Genomic DNA, 23,310 nt, shown 5'->3' with positions numbered 1-23,310 from the left:
CCCAGTTGGTGTAAGGATCAGAGGGATTTATATGACGGCCACTCTCACCGCCTCTGTTCGTGTGTGTGTGTACGTTCTGTGTGACTCAGCTCTTAAACCTTGGCCGTGGAGCTCTACCCTAAAGACCCATGACCCCACTCCATGACACCAATTCTATCAGAGCCTCTCTGGACCTGGTCTCCATGGCAACAGTCCACCAATCTGAATCCTAAGTGTGATTTACATCCAAGTTAGGAGATAAAGAATACACACTTTTCCAGTCACAGATTAAGTCAAAATAAATGAGCCTCAAACTCAAGTTACCGTGTCTTCTGTCTTTAAAGGATTTAGAATTAAATTTGAAATATGAATGGAAATGTACTACTTCCAAACACGCTATATCCTTCTCTGTAAAGTTGTGCATATTTGTCCAACATTTGAAATGCTAAATAATTTTGGATAAGACATTGAAGGGAAGCAGGCAAAACCTAAATGGAATGCACACACGTTGACCCCTCCTGTTTACCCAATGGTCTATAAGTGTTCATGAATTGGCAGAGACATTCCTGCAAGTGAACGTTGAAAAGACACAACGCTGGCACTGCACCTGCAGTCATGGAACATGGTATGAAAGAGGCCTGTGTTAGCCTACATGGTGAAGCCTGTGGACACTGGTGCCTGTGTCCCCGTGTCAGCCTGCGTTGGAGAGCCTGTGTACTGGATGTGTCATGGAGAGATGTTGAGTAAGGAGGGCAGGCTGTGTGTGTGTGTGTGTGTGTGTGTGTGTGTGTGTGTGTGTGTGTGTGTGTGTGTGTGTGTGTGTGTGTGGAGGGGTGGGTGGGTGGGTGGGTGGGTGGGTGGAAGCATGTAAACAGTGCAACAACAAGAACAATGACAAAAGGCAATCCCAGTTTATCTCAATGAGCTAACCGCTCATTTGTGACCTTAATCTCACCCAAAATGAGGTGCATAGAAAGTCGTTTTCTGTGGAACTAAAACAATGGAATAAATGCTACTATTCCATCTGGCACTCTACACCAGCCCTTAAACAAGCTGCCCGTGCCCTATCACAGCCTTTGAACATCCAACCCATACAATGGGATTAACACAATACAGTGTATACAAAAACAATGCCACAATTGTAGGCTTTTCCCCTTATGGCTTTGTTACTGTGATACTGCAACTTTAAAGATGCTGTAAAGCAAATTCCATGATTTGCTTCTCAGTACATTATATACGTTTGAAATGAGTTGCTGAAAGCATTCGCAAAGTTCCAAAACTGTTTCCCACTGAAATGTGGAGTTTCTCACCTGTTTTCAGGTCATATTTTGTATAGGCGGGGCAAAACCCAACCTATCTAAGTCACAGCCACCTATCTACGTCAGATCACAGACGGTTGCATTCTGTTACTCAGCTCGTACGATGCAGAGACAACTGACTGTATTGAATGTGTGAATGGCAGAAAGACAGTGAATCCATTTAAGAAGTAGGCTAGTGTCCCCATAACTCATGAGAAGTTTCCAGTGTCCAAATGAGATTTGTATGTATTGGCTCACACATCCCTTACAAAAAGGTTAAATACATCCTGGTGACTTGTCTCTCACGCTCTGGGCTTTATCCATCCACTCTGGGCTGTTATACCTGGCACCCATCCAGCTGTGGCGTTCTCAAGTCATTTCCACCACTTTCACTTGTCTCAAATCTGCCTGATTACTATAGAAAAATATGCCAAAGGAAAACTATCCCCAAAATATTGTATAAATATGTTGCATACACTGTATAGATTTTTGTTATCAAATGTGCTACGTAAAAAATGTGTCCTATTTTGATAACAATGTGCCGCGGTCTTGTCCTGATTGATGCTGTGTTGCTCGGCTACTGTGTCCCGATGATGGTTAGCCTATAGGCTATATTATGCCATTGTGACACGTGAACTTCACCTTTGGCATCGATAAAGTCCTTGTCTCTTATCATATTTGCCATCTATATCCCTACATAGGTATTTTAGCAGTGTTAAGAAACTTTTATTAACTTAATAGACTCCATATCTACATTTGCTACAGTAGAAGAAGTTATATTTCACATTCAAATATAATTCTGTTAGTCAGCCTATAAATTTGTTGCAGTGGCAGACTAGTGAGGATGCAAGTGGTATTAAAGGATGAGGATAACTGGTAAAGCCTGTGTCTGGGCTTACTGTGTAATGCCATACCCAATCCAACCTCAGTGTCCCATAGGATACAGTACAAGTAGCCTACATAAGATTACCACAGTTTGATGCTTTCTGTGAAGCATCTGATGAAAACAGATGTTTAAAGTGGTTATGTTATTTTGCATGTTAAACATGGCCACCGTAAAAGCCTCACACTAATCTCACATCACTCACCAAAAATGAATCATTTCAAAATGCTGTGCTGTATTTTCACATGGGGCACTGATGATTATACTTGAGCAAAGGTTACAAAAGAAAGAACAAAATATTTGTTCTTAACAAAATGTAAATATTGGATTAGACACCCATTTTTTTAATTTTGAACGTAAGATATGTTTTCAGGGAAATGCCTGGAAAAACTGTTTAAAAATCCACATTACAATTCATCAGATTGCATATTGAAATTTGTTAACATTATTAGAAATGCTAATTTACGATAATGGGGAAACAAGGACCCCTTCAAAAACTTTAATTGCCCCAATAATCACAAGTTTTGTTCACAAAACAAATTGAGGTGGATTTCAAATATTTTGAATGTCTGTTTTGACTTTTGGCCTCATATATTAGCACAGGCATTTCAACTATATTATAAGGTTATTGCTAATACCATACAGCACAATTCAAGCCACTGTGAACATATCCATCTCATCCTTGATTCAAAATGAGCTGCAGTGACAGTTGGGGCACCCAGCCCAGCCAGCACAGTTAGCAGTCATGAGCCACAGAGTAGCATGCCTGGCAGGCATTTTCCAGAAGTTTGTTAACTAGCAGACCTTCATTCAGACTGACCCCATCTCTACATTCAGCTCTCCTCACTGCGCTGGCAGGCTGCAGTGCAGTCTCAGCAGTCACCCACCCAGGCTGAGCCAGGGCGGTGGGCCTGCGTCACTGATGAATGTCAGACCTCCCGGCGCTTTCTTGGACCGGGACAAAAATCTGTTTTTGGAAAGCAGCTGAAAAACACAGGAGACCTCTTTAAATAGGCAGACAGCTGGTATAAAAGCGAGTCATCAAAGTAAATGAAAGTATTTATATTCCACATTCTGTCCAGAAGGCAATTGCCACCTACACAAAAGTCCCTTAGGAGACAATAATAGCATTACTTGAACTACAGTATCAACTATATGAAATACCAGTAAGCATGCATCACAGGTATTATACATACCTTGTGATGTACTGTTGTCTAACTAATGCTATTTTAATAGCCTTAGTTTCATGTACTGTAGGCTGTACTGAAAAACCTGAAATTACCAGCCAATAGGTTACTTATTTAAACTGAAAGTATTCAGTGTCAGCTAGTGCTCTTCACATCAAGCGTGTGACCCTACAATCTGGCATGGAACCATTGCTTCCCATCAGCTCTCCCATTTGACAGAGTGACTGACGTCTTTAGCCCACATGTTGGGCGGATACAGAGACTTCTGTGGTTTTCACCAAAGCAAAATCGTCCTCCCCCTTGTTGCTTCACAATCTGTCATCTCACCATCACCTCCCCTGCACCTCCACCATATGTGCAAACCTGTTTTCACCACAATGGATTTCACACAGGAGACCAGTGGAAAGGAGATCAATGAAAAACATTTTTTTGTCTATTTATTTTCCTCCGGCATCGGTCCAAATCCAGCTTCTACCCAGCTTGGCGCTGGCAGATGCAGTTCTAATTAGCTCTGATATGAGTTAATGTGATGCAACCTGCTGGTCGTGGGTTTGTAGTTACATCCACTGAGATGGAGCAGCAACTTAAGGCAACTAATGACGCATCACAGAGGACTAGCCAGATTTCTATCAACTACTGACACCAATCCAACTGATCTCTTATCTCATAATGGTTTCTACGGCAAATTTTAGTCTGTAATTTGAGAATTGCTGTATCTCTGAACGAGGGCTGTCCTAGCTGCTATGTGTGCTGTACCATGCCCTGTGATTAAATAGAATCTGCCATGGCTTTGCTCATCCCTATTCCTCATATTTTAGAATCTAGTTTACAACCCTTTTCACCCTTACAGATGAAAATGTCTAACACCGTTTTAATTGGGGCAGTGCAGAGAGAAAACAATTATGGTAATGGTTGTAATCAGATCAGTGCTCTGGGATGAAACCCTGGATTAGAACCAAACTTCTCACCCGCTCACTTCACCTTAACCAGTCACACATGCAGCACTGATAGGTGAGATCTGAGCACAGTGAGAGAACCAAGCAGACAGGATGGTATCTTGTTTGCCTACCCTGAGTGTTCTGAGCGTGCCTGCCAAAAGGGTTGCGTCTTTCCACTAGCAGTACTCGCGACTCGGCAGATGGGAGAAAAGCTCACTCATGCTGGCCTCAGGTCTGCCCCAGCTGTTCTGAGAAACAACATTCCATGTGTGATGATTGAGGCACTCTTCATACTTATCTGCTGCTGGGTCAGTAGTAAGCAGACCTATATGATTAAACACCATTAGAGGGTAATCACAGTCATAGCTTGTTGTGAATCGGGCTTCAAGACTGACCACTCCACAGAAACCGCTCTCCTGTCAGTCACCACTGCCCTCCAGTCTGCCAGAGCGGCTTCAAGGTCATCCGTCATCATTCTGCTGGACCTTTCTGCAGCATTTGATACAGTAAACTATCAAATCCTGCTCGCCAGACTCTCTGAGATGGGCATCACTGGCTCTGCACTTTAGTGGATCTCATCCTACCAGTTGGGAAAATCCTACCAAGTTTCCTGGGGAGTCAAAGTGTCAGGCCCCCGCCAGCTTTCCACTGGCGTCCCACAGGGCTCCGTCCTTGGACCACTCCTCTTCTCCCTGTACACCACCTCGCTTAGACCAATCATCACCTCCCATGGCTTCTCCTACCCCTGCTATGCTGACGACACGCAGCTGTACCTGTCGTTCCCCCCGACTGATCCGGGGATCTCAGCTAGGATCGAGGCCTGCCTCACAGACATCTCCGCTTGGATGACCAAGCACCACCTCCAGCTGATCCTCGCCAAAACAGAACTCCTCATCATCCCGGCCAAACCCTCCATCTCCCACGATCCATTAATCACCCTGGGATCAGCGACGGTGACCCCTTCATCCTCTGCCAAGAACCTTGGGGTGACCATGGATGACGAGCTCTCCCTCACAGCCCAAATTGCTGCGGTCTCCCGGTCGTGTAGATTCACCCTCTACAACATCCGAAAGATCAGGAGATACCTATCTGAGCATTCCACCCAGCTGCTAGTCCAAGCACTTTTCCTCTCCAAGTTGAACTACTGCAACTCGCTGCTTGCCAGAGGATTTAGAATGCGGCAGCCCGTCTGGTCTTCCTTCTACCCAGACGCTCCCATGTTACCACCGTTTCTCATCTCTCTCCACTGGCTTCCCATCACAGCCCGTATCAGATTCAAGACTGGTACTGACCTTCCGAGCGAAGAACGGGACTGCACCCGAATACATCAAGTGTCTCTTTGAGCCTTACACCCCCACCCGCCACCTACGGTCTTCTTCCGACAACCGTCTGGTGTTCCCACTGCTCAAGAGCGCCCGGTCCCAACCCAAGCTCTTCTCCTGTCTAGGAGAAGATGATGGAATCAACTCCCCACCTCCATCAGGGACACTGACTGTTTCCCCACCTTCAAGAAAAGGCTCAAGACGCACTTATTCCAGGAGTACAACGGCACGTGGTAATGATTGGCTGGACCTGATGTTAGTTTCCCCCAGGATCACAATGACTCTTATTGAGAGACTTGTTGGTTTGTTGTAACTGTCTTAAAATTATTGTACTCGCTGTGAAATATATTATTGTTGCTTGCTTTTTTTTACACAGGTACATTCTTGCACTTTTGACAAATATACTCAACAGTTCTTGCTGTTTAATTGTAACTTGTCTAACTACATGCTCTTATTGTTCTTCCCTTTGGGACTTATTTGGTTTCACAATGTATGCTTCATGTTTGGCTACCCACAATGTTTTGGGCTATCTCGTTGTTATGATCAGTGACCTATGCACTTTTGTAAAACTCTCTCTTGGAAGTCGCTTTGGATAAAAGCGTCTGCTAAATGCATAAATTGAAATGTCATGTAACATTCACAATTTCAAATGGGGATTCTTCTCTGTGGTCTAGATAAGGACATGTTACTTCATAGAAGGTTCATTATCCAAAAATTCTCTGTTAAATGCTGTGACCATGTTATTCTTAATAGCTTAGCATGTTAGCATAAATGATACCTTGCCCCAGAGAGGGGCTGGGTGGGAATGTGGATTTTACCATTTATTGAGTTCTGATCGGTTGAATTTTCAGTTTATTGATGACCTTCTGACATAATATTTTGCCTAATTGTTCACTACGAGGGGGGAAAAAAACAACAGTTGTTCTTTGAAATAACAATTATTTGCCCCTGTGACAATGCCATGGGGATGTCCTGGATAAAGTACAAAGAGATGTATTGTAATGTTGAGTATATTTTTCTTCTGCTAGAATGAGGTTGTTCTCAATTATTGTATATTTTCGGTAACCATCCAATATGCCTCTATTCCAGGTGAGCCTCGCAAGTTTGACCCAACTTTTAGAGGACCCATCCACAACAGGTACTGTACTGCCACTTTACTCCTCCCACTTGTCTTTCATTTAGATTTGATCAAAATACTATTAACCATTATGTTTCAAATGTGTAGCCGACGTGTATAAGATGTTTGTAAGAAGCTAAGAGATCAGCGAGTAATAAAGAGAGTACACATTTCGTTTTCATTTGTGTTGTATTATATAAGAATGTATGAACATCTCCCTCTCTTTGTGCTGATGGATTGATCATTTGTCAGGGAGATTTGATAAAGAGTGAGCTTGAGTGCCGACAGCTCTCTACGCTGGCACCAATCAATATCCATTAGTTGTGCGGGTGGCTGGAGCCCAATGACACATTATTACCCGGGAACACACCGTGTTACATCAGAACAACACAATCTTACACAGACAAGGCAGCAGTGAATTGTCTGTGAAATTACTCTACTCAGAATCTTACCTGACTTGTTGCGTAGTACATAATGTACTATATGCCATTGCATTCAGTGTTGCATATTCATTGCCTACAGTGTTAAAGGAGTCCAAGTACATGTTTAGCAAGGCGGTGAGAGGAGCAAAATGACTTTTCTGAGAGGGTACAACACCAGTTCTCAGCTAACAACTCTGCATTTGTCTGTAGAGGACTCAGGCAGATCACCAACTACAAACCTAAAACAAAAACACTGTTAATGACTCACACCTGCGATCAGAATGAGTTCTACTGTCACTTTGAAAGACAATGGGACAGTCCTGACACCATCCCCAGTGACTCCATCGCTCAACTCTAGCCCACCTTACCCTCCTCTGCAGGGGCATGGGCCTCACTACATCTGCCCACCCCAGAGACCCCCTCTTCCCCTGCCACAGTGACGACTCTCTCCATCCAGGAGGGAGATGTCAACAGGCACTTCAAGAGATAGAATCCCTGCAAGGCAGCCACCCTGAATCACTATGCCGATCAGACTCTGGTATTCCCAGACATCTTCAACACCTCTCTGGAGACATGTGCCAGCCTGCTTCAAGACCTCCACCATCATCCCTGTCCCCCAAAAAACAAGGATCATTCATTACTACCTGTCGCTCTGATCTCTGTGGGAAGTATTTCGAGCGCCTGGTGCTGGCACACCTCAAATCCATCACTGACCACTTCCGGAACCCCTTGCAGTTTGCCTAGAGAGCCAACAGGTCTGTAGACGATGCAGTAAACATGGCCCTCCACTCCATCCTCCAGCACCTGGACTTCTCTGGAACCTATGCCCGAATCCTGTTTGTGGACTTCAGCTCTGCCTTCAAAACCATCATCCTGGCTCAGCTACAGGAAAGCTCTCCCAACTGAACATGACTCCACCTGCAGGTGGATTTCAGACTTCCTGTTTGACACAGGCAGCATGTGAGGTTGGGAAAACATGTCTGACTCACATTCCATCAGCATCAGATCCCCTCAAGGCTGCATCCTTTCCCTTCTGCTCTTCTTCCTGTACACCAACTGCTGCACCTCCGGTCATCAGTCCTTCAAGCTCCTGAAGTTTGCGGATGACACCACCCTCATTGGGCTCATCTCTGGCATAGATGGGTTCGCCTACAGGTGGGAGGTTGACAATTTGGTGACCTGGTACAGCCAGAACAACTTGGAGCTCAACGCTCTTAAGACAGTGTAGTTGATTGTGGATTACAGAAGGAAAAAAGGTACATGGCAATAAACCAGTTTTCTATTTCTGATTCTGATATTAATCATCAATTAACACTATATTGATACAGTGTTAGTGGATGATCAACCCTTTTCCTAATCCAGTGCAATAAAGCTTTCTATGTATTTTTCAGGAATGCCATTGGGTAGTTCAAACAGCATATGGTTCATCTTCACTGTTGAAGGCCAGTTCGACAGGCTGCTGTGAAAGCATGTTCCAATCCTCCAGAGCCTCTTATCCCACACTCTCTGGCCCATTTCTCTCCTGCTGCTGTGTGAAGATACTTTGATGTTTTCTCTGGCTTAAAGGCTTTTTTTAATGAGAAAAGGGAGAATGGACTCTCTAGCCATCTTGTTTTTGTAAAGGTTCACCAACTAAATGGATTCCATATCTGTGGTTATTGAGCTGTCTCTGTCCTCTTATCTGGAGAGGAGAGCAAAAAGAATGTTCTAGAACTGGGTAACTAATTCTGCCTGTCCCCAAGCTACTAATATATGTCCACTGCAGTGGCAGTTGGTAAGTGTGATCAATAAAATGCTGTACAGAACACTTTTCGGGCTCTATTTTGACTACATAATCGCAACTGGCACCAAGAAAAATGACTTTCTTTGTTAAACAGACAAAACAAACAAAGTTTGCTTGTTGTATTTAGTGGTATTGGGTTTACTGTATCAGTAAACCCAAAACCAATCATTTTATAATGATGATTAATATTGTAGTGAACAATTTAGATAGATGAAATCCAGGTGTAAGTTCCCTAAATTAATTATCAGCAGCTGTCCAAATTATTGGACTGACCTAACATTGCCATATTCTACTTGATAGTAAAATAATTGGCCTCTTTATCGAAGATTTCTCACACAACATATATTTTTCCTAAAACCATGATTTCAATTAAGATCATCAGTCAAGCACATTTATTTATAAAGTAATATGCTATCTATGTAAATCGCAAGGTTTACCATTGCATACATTTTCAGGCTGTTTGCAATTATTTAGGCAACTCATTTACGTATATCTAATCAGTTGAATACTTTACACTTTATACTTTACAATTGTTAGTGGTTTTGCGTATGATCAACCGTAGATTTCATATCGACTAAAGTTTAACAATGTAGGAAATATTATTTTGAAAATGCATCCTTAAGGTACTAGGATCCCTGCCTCTATTCCTATAAACTCCATCTGAGGTCATTGAATGCATGATGGCATCATTATAACTCAATATCATTATTGCACGGCACAGCAAACCCAGTTCAATGTGTTCTACAAATAAACTGCGTTGACATTGTTTCCCCATCCCTAACGGCTGTCACCAGGGTGGACAAACCCAGTCAGATAGGTTTTGCTTTTCTGAGATAAGGAATAGAACAGTTGTTTTCACTTCCCTTTTATCTGCTCCCCTTTCAGCGTTGAACTTTGAACGACTTTGTGAAGGTGGTTCGGATTTAGCATTCACAGTTGTGCTATCTTAGTACTAAGCCTTAATAAGGTGGTTGTGTCTAGGGACCTGCGAGAGTTGACTCAAAGCCAGACCTCTTAGTAACATTACGCAAGGTTAGAGAAGACGGGCTCTGAGGTGGTCTTTTCTGATCACTCATGATGCCAGATGACTGATTCATATCCACACAAATGCACTAGAATTCAATCACCATGGCAACCACAATAATTCCCCTTTGTCTTTTGAATGAAATAAAAAAGTACTTTTTCATTTTATTCAAAAGACAAGGGGGAATAGACAAGGAGCTATAAGTAGGGTGGACCCCAGACAAGGAACGCTTTAATATCCGTAGTGTGTACTGCCGTGGCCAAACGTATTGGGAGCGACATACATTTTGTGTTTGCAAAGCTGTCTGGGCCTTGAAATAGAATGACTGCTAACATAATTTCAGTAAGTCAAATCATCAGCAGATTGACTGCTGTAAAAAAGGGGACTATATGCATATATTGAAAATTCTCACCCCAAAAAAGCTTAAAAAATATTATATGTGCTTTATTGTATTCTAATAGTCTATAGCATCATGAAAACATTTTCCTCAAATACTGAACCAGCAAACTTTGCAAAACAGAGCATTTGTCATTGCCAAAACCTATGGCCACGACTGTATATATATATATATTTATATATATATATATAAATATATATATGTATTATACAATACAGACTGACTATATATCACTATGGATATTAGAGCGTTCCTTGTGTAGGGTCCACACTTTCAACAACATAGAGAATGCCAACTCTCTCCGACAATGTTTGTTTACTATCAAATATGGCTCAGCATTCCTTTAAAAAAATGATCTATTCCGATAACTTTTTACAAAATATGTAATTCCTTAAGTCAGTGCTATCAAGTGTGATTTAGTGAGGGTGGGGTTGCATTGGTTGGATAGTGATGCATTTGACTGGAATATTCTGATGTTATCTCACATTGGACGTTCAGGTACCGGTGTAAGACTTTGGGCTATTGTTTGGAAATTCGTTTTCAACAGTGTACTGTCTAAATGCTTATGTTGTAGACAATGAAGGACACACTATAACTTAAATCCAATATTATTATTATTGTCACGTGACAAATGGTACTGGCAAAATTTACAGCATTTTTTACTTGCACATTTGCTTGGAAGTCAGTGAAACCGTGTTGATCAAATTGAATAATTTAATTATTTGAGGAAGGTTCATTATTTTCCTTCCCAGTTCTGATTTAGCTAAATAAACCTGTACATGTTTTCATATGTCTACTGCATGTTGATTATAGTTCATAACCATACATAGTGTTAACAGAATGGCGCCTTTAATGTGAATCAGATGAGTTCAGCGATAATAGGCCCGTTTATGCACGAAATGCAGTGGTAATAATAAGGAAAGCTTTTTGTCAGACATGATAGGAATAACTGTCCCCTGTACGGCTAAACTCAAGCTCCTTTCCTACGTACCCACTCCAAGGGATTGCCATGAAGTACAGGTTCAGTTCAAAATCATACGGAATAGTCAAGTAATTGTAAGCTTTGCAATGGTCCCTAAATCGGTGTAAGAATGCTGCTTTGAAAATGGAACGTACACAGTAGCCTATTTGTCTTTTAAATTCCCAATAAGTTGTATTCCTTTTATATTATCCATTGCAGCAAACTGTATATTGTGGTTGTGCATCAGTGAGCTGATTTCCACAGCGCCATCTGCTATGTAATCAGGAAAGGGGGTGTTTGGCGTCTCCAAAAAAGCAGACTGTACTGTAAAAATGCTGTAGGGGTTTGACAGTGGTGTTCCACGCTGCATACAAAGCAAGGACAAGCGCTTCCTCAAAGGAGTGCACTGCAGCAACACTAACATCTGAGAGATCAGTCCCTGCTCCTTACTGGCTTTACCCAACAGGATAGAAGAGGAGAAACAGCCTGAGGACTTGAGTCATTTTCAGTTTCTTACAAAACAGACATGGAGAGAACTAGACAGAATGAAATACAAAAAAGATGAGTGTGATGGTGCGGTGAAAAGAACCTCCACTCTACCCAAAACAAATCGGTTGAGCAAATATGCTGTTAACTGTTGTTTAAAGGTCTCATGACAAAGATAGTGACGCTCTGCCGATGTTTGGGCTTATGGCAAGTTGTTCTCAAATTATGGCAAATACTCCACACTAAGTTACGGCCCAAACTATCTAATCCTCTATCCGTCTTTCTCTCTCTCTGTCTGACTTCCTCCTCCCGCTATCTGCCTCCTCTTCTCTTTGTGACCATCCTTCACCTTCCTTTCCTTTCCCCTGCACCTCTCCCATCTCTCTGTTTGTCCTCTCTCCAGGAGCTGCACTGACGTTGTGTGCTGTGTTATCTTCGTCATCGTCATCCTCGGTTACATCGCTCTGGGCACCGTGGGTGAGTTGACACATTGCCTCTGATTTCATCAGGCGGGTTTCATAACGACTCATCACAACTGGCACCCCTGTACTGTGTGTGTGTGCTGCTGTATCGTAGTTGCACAGTTTGTAGTGCTGTGTGTATGTGTGCAAAATCATTAAGAACAAATTCTTATTTGCGATGATGGCCTGGCAAAAAGCATAGCTTTTTGAGGGAGAGGGGAAGGGGGCTATGGAAAAAAATCGGGTTAAAAAGCACAATGGCACACATCCACAGCAGTGCAGACATACAGAACAAAAGCTACAAAGCAACAAAAAACAAGCAGGTTAAAAATAGCAGGGCATTAGTAGCATAGGGAGTCAGAGGGGATACAAATGTTAAAAGCACAAAGCAAGACACAGAGATTATTTACAACAACTACAATCAAGACAAACTGACACTGGCTGGTATGAACAAAGGATACAGGCAGGTGAGAAAACGAAGCAGGCAACATAGGTACAACAGTAGGACAAACTAGGCAGTTGGCAACAGACAATAATGACAAACCATGGGGATATATAGGACAACAAGATACCCTGTGCATGTATGATTCTGCTGTAATTTATTAGATTTATTATATTCCGTTGTGCAACAGAGCAACTGATTGTGAGAAGTGTGTGGGAGGTGGAAGAATGGATTCCCCTGAGACAGACCCATTGCTTAATGGCAGAGAGTTACATTCTGTAGCAACATCAAGAGCCTAATGCTTTTGTATGAGTCACTCTCTTGTTTGTAGACCTACTGTAACTCATCCCACTATTTGCTTTTTTAAAGGTAATATCTCAACCTGGAGTTTTGAATCAGCTTTGTGTCCATATTGGGAATCCCTAAAGCCCTTTAGTCATTTAAAAAGCTGTACTTTTCACCTAGTAATTTCTCCTGTCACACGTTCTAATGAGCACACCTCTCTCGCGCTTCTACTTTGTGCTTGCACACATTTACACACACTTCCTCCCCCTCTCCATGCACTCATCTTATAATTCCCCCTTCTCACACACACACATACTCTGAGTGAGCCAAATGAAATTCCAATTCCTCCTCTCCAAAGTGCTGTTCCTCTCTGGCCCCTTGGCAGTGGAGTCACGTCTCAGTCTGGGCAGAGGAAGGACTGTGTCTGTTGCCCAATTACTCTAAAAGAGTTGGCGAAATGAAATGGAGGTGACTTCAAATAGACAATGTCGTTTCTGCAATAAAGTGAAGAGCTTTTCATTCTGTCCTCTTCCCTGTTCTTTTCCCACACGTGAGATGTTTTTTTTCTCTCCACCGTTTGGATGGTGTGAGACAAGGTTGGAGCGGATATTGAAACGAATGTCCCGCCATGTCCCACATGGCCCACAGAGTAGTTAATCGACGTATATGAACTCCTTTGTGCTGCCGGTGTGCAGGTTAGAAAAGCAAATGAGCACAAGGACCGCACAGTGAATTTGATTTGAAAGTTGTGGCAACACTGAAAACCCTATGTGAACAGTGCAAATGTATACAAGTGCAGCTTCAAATTGATTTGGCTCAAACTATGTAAGACATTCATATATATGAATAAGAAACTGTATACAGAAATCTAGTTGTCTCCATACTGTATGTTTGAAGTTGTCACTTAATGGATGAACATCCCATTTTCAGCAGTTGTGCATCCATATGAAGTTTCTGTGACTGTGCAGAACCATAGTCAGTCTCTGATCCGATTTGACCTGCTTTAGTCTTGGGGACCAGCTGTGCTCATGTCATTAGGTAACACACAGTCCGACATCCACATTAGGCTACTGCTGTCATTTGTCATGGCCCAAGGGGACTAGGATGTGATCCTGGCTGACACATTGACTGTACTGAGGCACTTGTCAATTACAATAATGAGGTGTGTGTGTGTTCGCAGCTTGGATCCATGGAGACCCTAGGAAGGTGGTCTACCCAACCGATAGCCATGGACAGTTCTGTGGTCAGCAGGGGACCCCTAATGTGTGAGTGTAGTTATGGCTAAGAAAGGACAGAAATACTGCCTCATAGTTGCCAGCCTTCTTTTATTTTAATCATCATTCAAAGTTATGTAATGTAGTGTGCTTTTTATGTTATAGACAAGGATGCAATTTCATCTTACATATTTTATTTTGTCTTCAACTGCAATTTGCTTTTGTTGTCCTTGCCCTGTCCTCAGAAATAAAGCCATATTATTCTACTTCAACATATTGCAATGTGCCAATCCTGCAGTCCTCATTAACCTTCAGTGCCCTACCACCCAGGTAAGAGATTAAGACGTTTTAAAGCAGATGTAAAATGACTATTTTACATTCCCATTGATTTCCCTCTACTCCTAATTAAGCCTAATGCTCTCTCATTAAGACGTGATGTATCTCCCTTTCACTCTGTTTCTTAGTTATTATCTGTCTCTCTCTCCCTTCGCAGCTGTGTGTCTCCAAGTGCCCTGACAGATTCGCTACCTACCTGGACATGCAATACAACTACAGGTACAACAAGAGCTACTGGGATTACTATAGACAGTTCTGCAAACCCGGCTTCGACAATCCAAGCAAGGTACTGTCCTTCCTCTGAACATGGGCATTCAACTAAAACATTTCATTGGACATTGTGATAGTCTTTTACTTAGATTTAGTGAGTTTCCTTTACTGTATGGATTTGGTAGCCTAAGAATAATTGTGAAATGTTGTCAGGCAGTGGTATACACTGCAATATACATACAATGATGATAAATACAGCAAAAGCGAAATGCAAACATCATAGTCGAGATGGAACATATGAAATACATTTATGTATTTATTTATTTATTTTGCAAATAGGAAATATTGCATAATCTGTGCCCACTTTTATGTGAGGCCCTAATGTCGTCCTTAGTGAACTTTTTATAACCTTCATCTCTCATAGAAAGCATGAAAATAGGTTCTCATAAGGGCCAATAAAGATGGATAGTCAGACCTAACATACTACTGTACATGTTCTTACTCATGGTTAATGCAAAGATCAATCTTGGGTTGACAGACACCATATTGTACGAGATTCCAAATTCAAATCCCCCTCCGTATATCGTTTTGGATAAAAGCATCTGCTACACAAATACATTATCATTATTATTATTATGAACAATTATACTGAATAGACTGTCTATATCAATACAGGAGAGGTATGGTGAAATATATAAGAAATAGAGAGTAGAACTCTAAGGCGTTATTTCATCCACAGATGGCACCAACTGATGTCATTGACTGTACTTAACTTTGTAAATAACTGGCAGAGAGACACCTGCTGTGACGCTGGTGTGCATTCGTCAGCCGTTCTGGCATGACAAGTCAGATGGCCCGTGGACACGGACATGTTTGTGTGGGAGCAGACCATCACACCATCGCTCCTTTTTGTGCTAAATCATCGATTCACCCCCCTCACTTGGTTCTACTAAGTAGCCAAGACAGAATACGGAGCCATGCGTGACGTAGAGAGCAGACATAGCTTCCTACTACAGTACTATGATGACACAGTGTTTCTCAGACACACACACCCACAGTCCTTATTGTGTCGTTAGATAAGCGGAGACTCACAAACTGAAGACACCAAATCCGAACATTTCATCGTTTCATCGAGTGAATCTGTAATGTCACTCAAATAGTTTATTTCTTCTACTTTCTAGCCAGTAGCACAAGTCTTACGAGATGAAGACTGCCCATCCATGATAGTGCCAAGCAGGCCATGTGAGTGAATCCCGAGATGCGTTAGAATATTTTTTCCCGATTAGTCTTTGTATCTCAGTCACTGACCGCACCCAACACCTAATGAGAGTCCTGCATTTGTGTTCCAGTCCTTCAGCGGTGTTTCCCTGACTTCATCACCAGGAACGGAACACTAACTGTTGCCAACAAGACTAACTTCAAAGATGGACTAGGTAAAACGAGGAGTGTTGTCGATCTCAGAGACGCTGCCAAGTAAGTTGTGTGCGACTGTACTGTACTCTTATCTAAACACAGTGGTTGTACTGTACTCTGCTGTGAACTCCACGTGGGAGAAATTTGATACAATATGGTTGTTGTTGTACAAGAGCAAATGGTGAACCTGTAAACTGTACGTACAGCACTCAAGGCTTTGTGGAGGCCTTGTTTTGAAACTGTCATGTTGTCATAGGGAATCCTCCTTTGCAACCAGAGAGAGCTGGACAGCTATTTCAGGGTAGGAAAACTGGGCATGTCACTCATGCCCAGTTATGTGTGGATCATTCAGGCACACCGATAGCCATCTATGCATGTTTGCATGGAAATGCAGCTCAAAGTCTAGCTGGGTACTTCCGTAAGATTTTCTTTTATTGTATTGCTCACGTCTTGCTTTTTGATGCAACTACCAATAAAGATGTTCTTGTGGAAGTCATGAGAGGATATGCTTAGACAGACTTCCCAGGCGATGCTTTTATTAGATCAATGAGCTGTCATTATCTTCCCTCACAATGATAAGTTTGCAATGATCTCATTCTGTATGGCTTTTTGACATCAGGGATACTGAATAACCCTCCTCAAATGCATTTCATTTTCTAGCCAAGTTACCGCCGTGCAGCAAGGAGTGGAAAGGTCTCAAAATGATTGTTTCAACATTTAATCTTGCCTTTGCGTAGACTAGACACTGTGTGACACAAACTAACGTTTCTACCTGTGCATCATGGGAAATCTGTTCCTGTCCATGTCTGACATCATTCAGACATGGACAGGAAAGAGGACAGAAAATCTCAAATATATGTGATACTAATTTACTTTTCTCATATACTCATCATAGAATGACACACTACAACAATCAGTCTGTAAAATAATGTTTTATCTTTTTGATAGTGACATTTGACTGTTGCTTACTCATTGGCATTGACGCAAATATGACATTTAGATACATATTGCACGCCAAAATAACATTGACTGATTCCCATTCTTCATTAATTTGACTCTTGTCAAAAGCATCTGTTAAATGGGTAATGCTCTGGGAATTTGATAATTTTTAGGCCACAAAAAGTCTGTTTGCATTGATTCTTCAAAGTTAGCAAAGGTTAACACTCACAAGTAATGGGTGTGTTGGAAGGAGGTGTCTGGAGGAGGAGTTGTGCAATGCTCTTTCTCCTAAATAGCCTCTTCATCACAGATTTATTACACAACGCAATTTATTTCCCAAATCACAGTTCCAATAAAGACCAATCAAATCAAATGTTTTTGTATAGCCCTTTTTACATGCAAGCATGTCACAGAGGGCTTCACATACCAATAAGTCAAGCACATTTATTTGGAGCAACATACAGTACCGTCTATGTAAACGGCGAGGGAATGTTATGTCAAAACATTTGCTAACATAAATCAATTATAAGACAATATTAACATGCCCCGATTGGACATGACATTAAGTAACATTAAGTAACCAATCATTTTAGATGGATTTGAAATGTATTGATTATTCATGCAGATCAGTGAAATAAATTAATCAATTTAAGACTTTCTAAACAATAATAGGTAGTTAGACCAGCCAGGATCAACAATAGGTTTCACAGCAACCGAAGGCATCAGTGACTTTCCTGGTACCCCAGAGCCTTAGCTAGCCTCAGCTAGGCACCTTTGCAATGTCTTGTTGGCAACCTATAACTCTAAAGGTCATGTACTATAAACAATCATTTTTCTAAAAGAAGAGACTACCAATATATATCTCTGAAGGTCGAGGCTGACTTTGAGATGGTGTGAAAACAAGGTCCATTTCATAACGAGGCCCTGAACAGCTTGGTCTTTCAATGCTGGCCCTGTCCTCTGTCTGACCTACCTACAGAGAGATTCCTGAGTCATAGGACACCGTGGTGCCTTTGTGTATTGTGGCACTTAGTTGTTGTACAGTACCTGTGTCCTGATGTTGTCACTTGCCCTTTGGTGCTGTTATTGTTTAGACTCAGGCAATGCTATCCTTGTTGTTATGGCTAGCAAGCCATTCTAAACTGGACACAACTCTTAAACTTTGTAATAATTTATGTCAAGTATAAAATAAACCACATTTTTTAATTTGGTGCTTATGACAACACATTTTATTTATGTTACACTGTCGCCCAGCTAAAAACAACAGTTCTTCTACAGATTGAACTTTTTTGAACAGATTGAACAGAATGAACTTGGCCCAATTCCATATACGCCTTGTGTTTGTGGAATGTGATAGCTTGTTGGTGAATGTAGTGTTCTGAAGGATAAACAAAACATCTAGATGTTGACCAACCTCAGGTTTTCTCTTCCACGCCACAAACCTCAATACTAATATGTCAGATTCCATTGGGATTACTTTTTCTATCATTCTATACCACTTTTTAATATATAAGTGTATATAATGTATACACTTATATATTATAATATTTACTCAAGAAGAGTATTGCACACCATGCACTGTGCCAGGGGAAGGTTGCTTCTAGACTGCTGCAAAGGCTAGCTGATAAAACTTGGCTAGCTCTGTAGAGGCTACCTGTCTTGTGTTAGAATTGCCCAAGGCTTTCGTATGTTTCCAAACTATGATGAAGGAGAAATCCTGTATAGTTCTAATATTTTTTTCCTATTACTTTTATGTATTGAACATGTTAATGTGCTGTGGACAAAACTTGAGACCCATTGCAAATACTCAAGCCCATCTACTGTATAAATTCCCTTGTAAACCTTCATGATGGTGTCTATGCTGCTGCCCTAGACTAGTGACTCATTGCCTTAAAAACATTGCAGCTTCCTAGTGCTACTGTACTAATGTTTAACATTGACACATTTATAACAGAGTTCTGCTCACAGCCTGTGAGTTGTGCAAAACCGTTATAAAGTTCCCAGTGTGCTGTGTCAACCAAAAACAATGCCATGACAAGCAAAACAAAAATGTGCTCTAATTCTCTTTGTTTTTCTTTCATCCTTCTCTATCTTTCTTCCTCTCTTGTTCCTTTCCCCTTCCTCTTCCAGTGGCATTACCAGTCTGCTTGATGCCAAAGAGGTTGGCATGAAGATCTTTGAGGACTATGCCAGTTCTTGGTATTGGATTCTAATGTAAGAAACACTGAACAGATTTGTAACATTTCATGAACTCATAGAATGTGTTTTGTCCAGTTGTTGGTTTTACACTGCTTTGGATAAATGTGTCTTCTAATTAAATACATGTAAATGTGTGTGTTTGTATTTGTGTTCTTACAGTGGTTTAGTTATAACAATGGTGGTCAGCCTGGCCTTTATCCTGTTGCTGCGATTCACTGCTGGTGTGCTTCTGTGGCTTATCATCTTTGGGGTTATCGCTGCTGTGGGCTACGGTTTGTATAATGTGTGCAGAGCACTCCACACTGACACATAGTGGCTACTCATAGAAAAACCTTATCAACGGAGCCAATTATCCCAGAGGTGGTCTCTGAAAAAAAATATCATACAGCCCACGTGTTAAATGCACACCTACACATGCCGAACATCCCTGTATTTAGAAGCGTGTGGGAGATATTGCCTAAACTTTCTCACATCTCGCTGTCTCTCACATCCACCCACAGCTCAGCACCTCTGTAGTCATGGTGAACTTGAGCTAATAAAGCCCTGATGTTCTTCAATCAGTGTTTTTTCACCCTTTGTCTATTTCTTTGTTTTGTTTCTCTCTCGCCATCTATAACCACCCTCTCTACCGACCCCACCCTGCACATACTTTCCTTTAGGTATCTGGCACTGCTATTGGGAGTTCAGCACATTGCGAGGGAAGCCAGACGCAGATGTCACAGTCTCAGATATTGGTTTCCAAACTGACTTCAGGGTTTACCTACAGCTTAGTCAGACCTGGCTGGTCTTCAGTGAGTGAAACCCTTTTCCTTATTCCTCCATAGTCACTGAGCGCGCTCTATATGCTTTAAATTGATGGTCACCAACCTCAGGGCCCACTGTCCTTTTAGATGTTTCCCTGCTTCAACACACCTGATTTAAATGAAGGGGTTGATATCAAGCTCTCCAGAAGCCAAATAACAACCCATTTGAATAAGGTGTGTTTGAGCAGAGAAACATCTATAACATAAAGGACAGTGGGCCCTGAGAAGCAGGGTTGAAGACCACTGCTTTAGGTAACCTTCAATAGTAATTCTGAAGCCATCTAGTGCTGTGAATCAAGTTGTCAATAAAGTTTTGGAATACTTTTTTATGTACTTTACTTTTCTGTATGTAGAGGTGTAGCCTGATTTGTGCTTTTTCTATTGTCAAACTTTTGTTTTCTCTTGTGTTCATTTACAGTGATCTCCTTGTCAGTCATTGAGGTGGTCATTGTGATAATACTTATATTTCTAAGGAGGAGAGTACGTATTGCCATCGCACTTCTGAAGGAGGGAAGCAAGTGAGTGCCCTAAAATAATCTAACCATCCATCTTTCCATATAAAAAAAATTCTCATATGTTTTGTTCTTTTTACATAGGCCAATCCTCCAACTACCTTGTTTTATCACCTCTTTTTTAATTGTTTCCTTCTGTCTTTTTTGCCAAGGGCAATTGGCTATATTACGTCCACCCTGTTCTACCCGATCATCACCTTTGTGCTGCTGGCCATCTGCATAGCCTACTGGGCTGTCACAGCAGTGTATCCTGTCAAACATGTGCATACAGTACCATCACAAATGTTGCTACTATGGAAAAAAAGTCTTAATTCAGTTTGGAATACTTTAGGTCAACGCTATTTGTTTATTTCACACCACCGGGTGGAGACGTGTAAAATATTTTGTGTCCAGGCTAAATTCTCTTCAGTCGTATCTTTTGATAAGCAAAGCAAGTTCACATAAGGTTTACTAACGATAATTGGACATTCCGACTTGAATGCACTAGATGTTATCTATGGTCAGGGCTACAGAGTAATTCAAATCCAATAAATTACGGCTTCATCAAAAGCCGCAACTTGGGTTGACACTATGCAACACTCAAACCCTTGGAACTTGTTTACACAAAGGTGTTGAAATGAGTACTAGTTGAAGCAGAATTTAACTCACTTCAAATATGTCATTGCTAATTTCATCCCCAATTGTGTAGCAATACTGTATGTCATGGCTTTGCTGTCTGTTTCTTGCAAATATGTTTCAGTAAGACAAGTTACTATTACAATACTGTATAGTATGCATTGTTGTTATATTGCCCAATGCTACAGCCCTTAACAGCTTTACCCCTAGCTTTTTGGCATCTTCTGGTGACGCAGTCTACAAAGTCATGTCCACGCAGTCCAACTGCATGTACTCCAACCTCACTTGTGATCCAGAGGTCAGCTCTACGTTCTATGTTACATTGTGGCCTAAACCAAATCTCATGTTTGTCTACAGTGTTGGGTGGATTTAAGATATTTACAATTAGCCCTGTAGTTACATTGTAATAGGCTATCCTAAACACGGGACAGATAAGTATTAGGAATCATTTTCAAATGACTGCTAAATTTGATCAAACAGAACAGTTCAAATGAAGCATGTTGCCTCGAAAGATAATAGTACCCTCATTGTATTGAGCCTTGTAAATGAAACCCGATAACAACCACACTTCTCTGGTCCGCCATCAGACATTTAGCCAGACCAATGTCACCAAGGTATGCCCAGGCTCCCAGTGCACATTTGCCTTCTACGGAGGGGAAAGCCTCTACCATCGCTACATCTTCGTGCTGCAGTTGTGCAACCTGCTGGTGTTTCTGTGGCTGGTCAACTTCACCATCGCCCTGGGCCAGTGCACTCTGGCCGGGGCTTTCGCCTCCTATTATTGGGCCCTGAAGAAGCCCAACGACATCCCCACCTGTCCCCTTTTCTCCTCCTTCAGCAGGGCTATACGGTCAGTGAACAGGCGCCCTGGCACAGTACAGTTATGGGGTTTAAACAAACATAATGAGTTGGGTTGGGGTTTTATGATGTGTGCAGGACTATCTCTGTACCTGTGTAGTTTGCAGGGGCTGTACATACATTTACATTTGCGTATGTGTGTGCGTGCGTGTGCATGTTGTGTGTGTTTGTTACAGCTATCACACAGGTTCCCTGGCTTTTGGTTCTCTGATCCTGGCTGTGGTCCAAATGTTCCGCATAGTTTTGGAGTACCTGGATCACAAACTTAAAGGTATGCTACTCTACGAATGCATTAATAGGAAAAAGGTAGAAAAAAAAGCTTTTTTCAACCAATGATTTGGGGGATTTAGTATTAGTCAGTTGTTCTGTATTGTGGAAACCACCAAGCACCGCGGGGAGCCTCATATAATTTAAGAAGGCTTCAAACATCAAACAATTTTACAAAAAGTTAAAACAAAAAAGGAACCAGAATACATGTTCTTCCTCTGGGAGGGAACGTACACAGAGTTTCTCTCGATCTACGGTATGTGTTGCGTCAGCCTGGAACACAAACATGTTCCACTGCCTCTCGGGTGGACTCTTATTGTTTGGGGGCTGGTTCCTTTTATCCCCGCTTTCTACTCTTATCAGCAGACGGGACGTGGTTGTGCGACCTATCAGCTGATTGGAAAGCGGGAACGGACTATAATGTTGTTGATGACGTGGCCAAGTGTCGCTGACCACGGTTCTGATGCGTTTGACGATTCGCTCTCCGGTTGCCACAATTCAAACTGAATTCAATGTTTCATCACATGTGTAATGTGTACAGGGTTTCCACAGTCATGAAAAATCTGAAAAAGTCTGAAAATGTCAAATATAGGTTGATTTGCAAGACAATGAATAACATTTTGTGAAACAAGACCTGTTTTACACTTGGGCTTACTCTAAGGCAGGGGTGTCCAATCCTGGTCCTCGAGGGCCACTGTCCTGCATGTTTTAGATGTTTCCCTGCTCCAAATGAATGGGTCGTTATCAAGCTCTGTGGAAGCCGGGTAAAGACCATTCATTTGAATCAGGTGTGCTGGAGCAGGGAAATATCTAAAACATGCAGGACAGTGGCCCTCAAAGACCAGGATTGGACACCCCTGCTCTAAGGTGTACCTGTTTGAAGGACAACATTTTGTCAACATTATATTTAATGCTAACTTTTAGAATTGGAAAAGGTGTTGAAACCCTGAATGTACTGT

General features: G+C 41.8%; 1 protein-coding gene across 6 annotated transcripts in view; it reads left to right on the top strand.

Annotated features, from left to right (window-relative positions):
* Window positions 1-23,310, top strand: part of slc44a5b (solute carrier family 44 member 5b) — a 37,237-nt gene that overhangs the window by 6,456 nt on the left and 7,471 nt on the right. For 4 of the 6 annotated variants that reach the window (XR_006958348.1, XM_047049454.1, XM_047049457.1 and 1 more), the window contains exons 2-17: window positions 6,697-6,745; window positions 12,201-12,274; window positions 14,166-14,250; window positions 14,445-14,529; window positions 14,693-14,821; window positions 15,927-15,987; window positions 16,095-16,218; window positions 16,819-16,851; window positions 19,228-19,311; window positions 19,456-19,568; window positions 19,956-20,087; window positions 20,518-20,617; window positions 20,764-20,856; window positions 21,437-21,524; window positions 21,814-22,076; window positions 22,261-22,355. Coding sequence is in view for 5 of the 6 variants with exons in the window: in XM_047049454.1 (XP_046905410.1) it covers window positions 6,697-6,745; window positions 12,201-12,274; window positions 14,166-14,250; window positions 14,445-14,529; window positions 14,693-14,821; window positions 15,927-15,987; window positions 16,095-16,218; window positions 16,819-16,851; window positions 19,228-19,311; window positions 19,456-19,568; window positions 19,956-20,087; window positions 20,518-20,617; window positions 20,764-20,856; window positions 21,437-21,524; window positions 21,814-22,076; window positions 22,261-22,355 (1,608 nt within the window). In the remaining variant the exon portion in view is untranslated. The remainder of the gene's footprint in view (window positions 1-6,696; window positions 6,746-12,200; window positions 12,275-14,165; window positions 14,251-14,444; window positions 14,530-14,692; window positions 14,822-15,926; window positions 15,988-16,094; window positions 16,219-16,818; window positions 16,852-19,227; window positions 19,312-19,455; window positions 19,569-19,955; window positions 20,088-20,517; window positions 20,618-20,763; window positions 20,857-21,436; window positions 21,525-21,813; window positions 22,077-22,260; window positions 22,356-23,310) is intronic. The other 2 variants (XM_047049456.1, XM_047049455.1) reach the window with 1 other exon arrangement.

This window comes from Hypomesus transpacificus, chromosome 26, assembly GCF_021917145.1.
Source record: "Hypomesus transpacificus isolate Combined female chromosome 26, fHypTra1, whole genome shotgun sequence".
Lineage (NCBI taxonomy): Eukaryota > Metazoa > Chordata > Actinopteri > Osmeriformes > Osmeridae > Hypomesus > Hypomesus transpacificus.
Note: the sequence above shows the minus strand (reverse complement) of the source record. Positions and strands in the feature narration are given on the sequence as shown.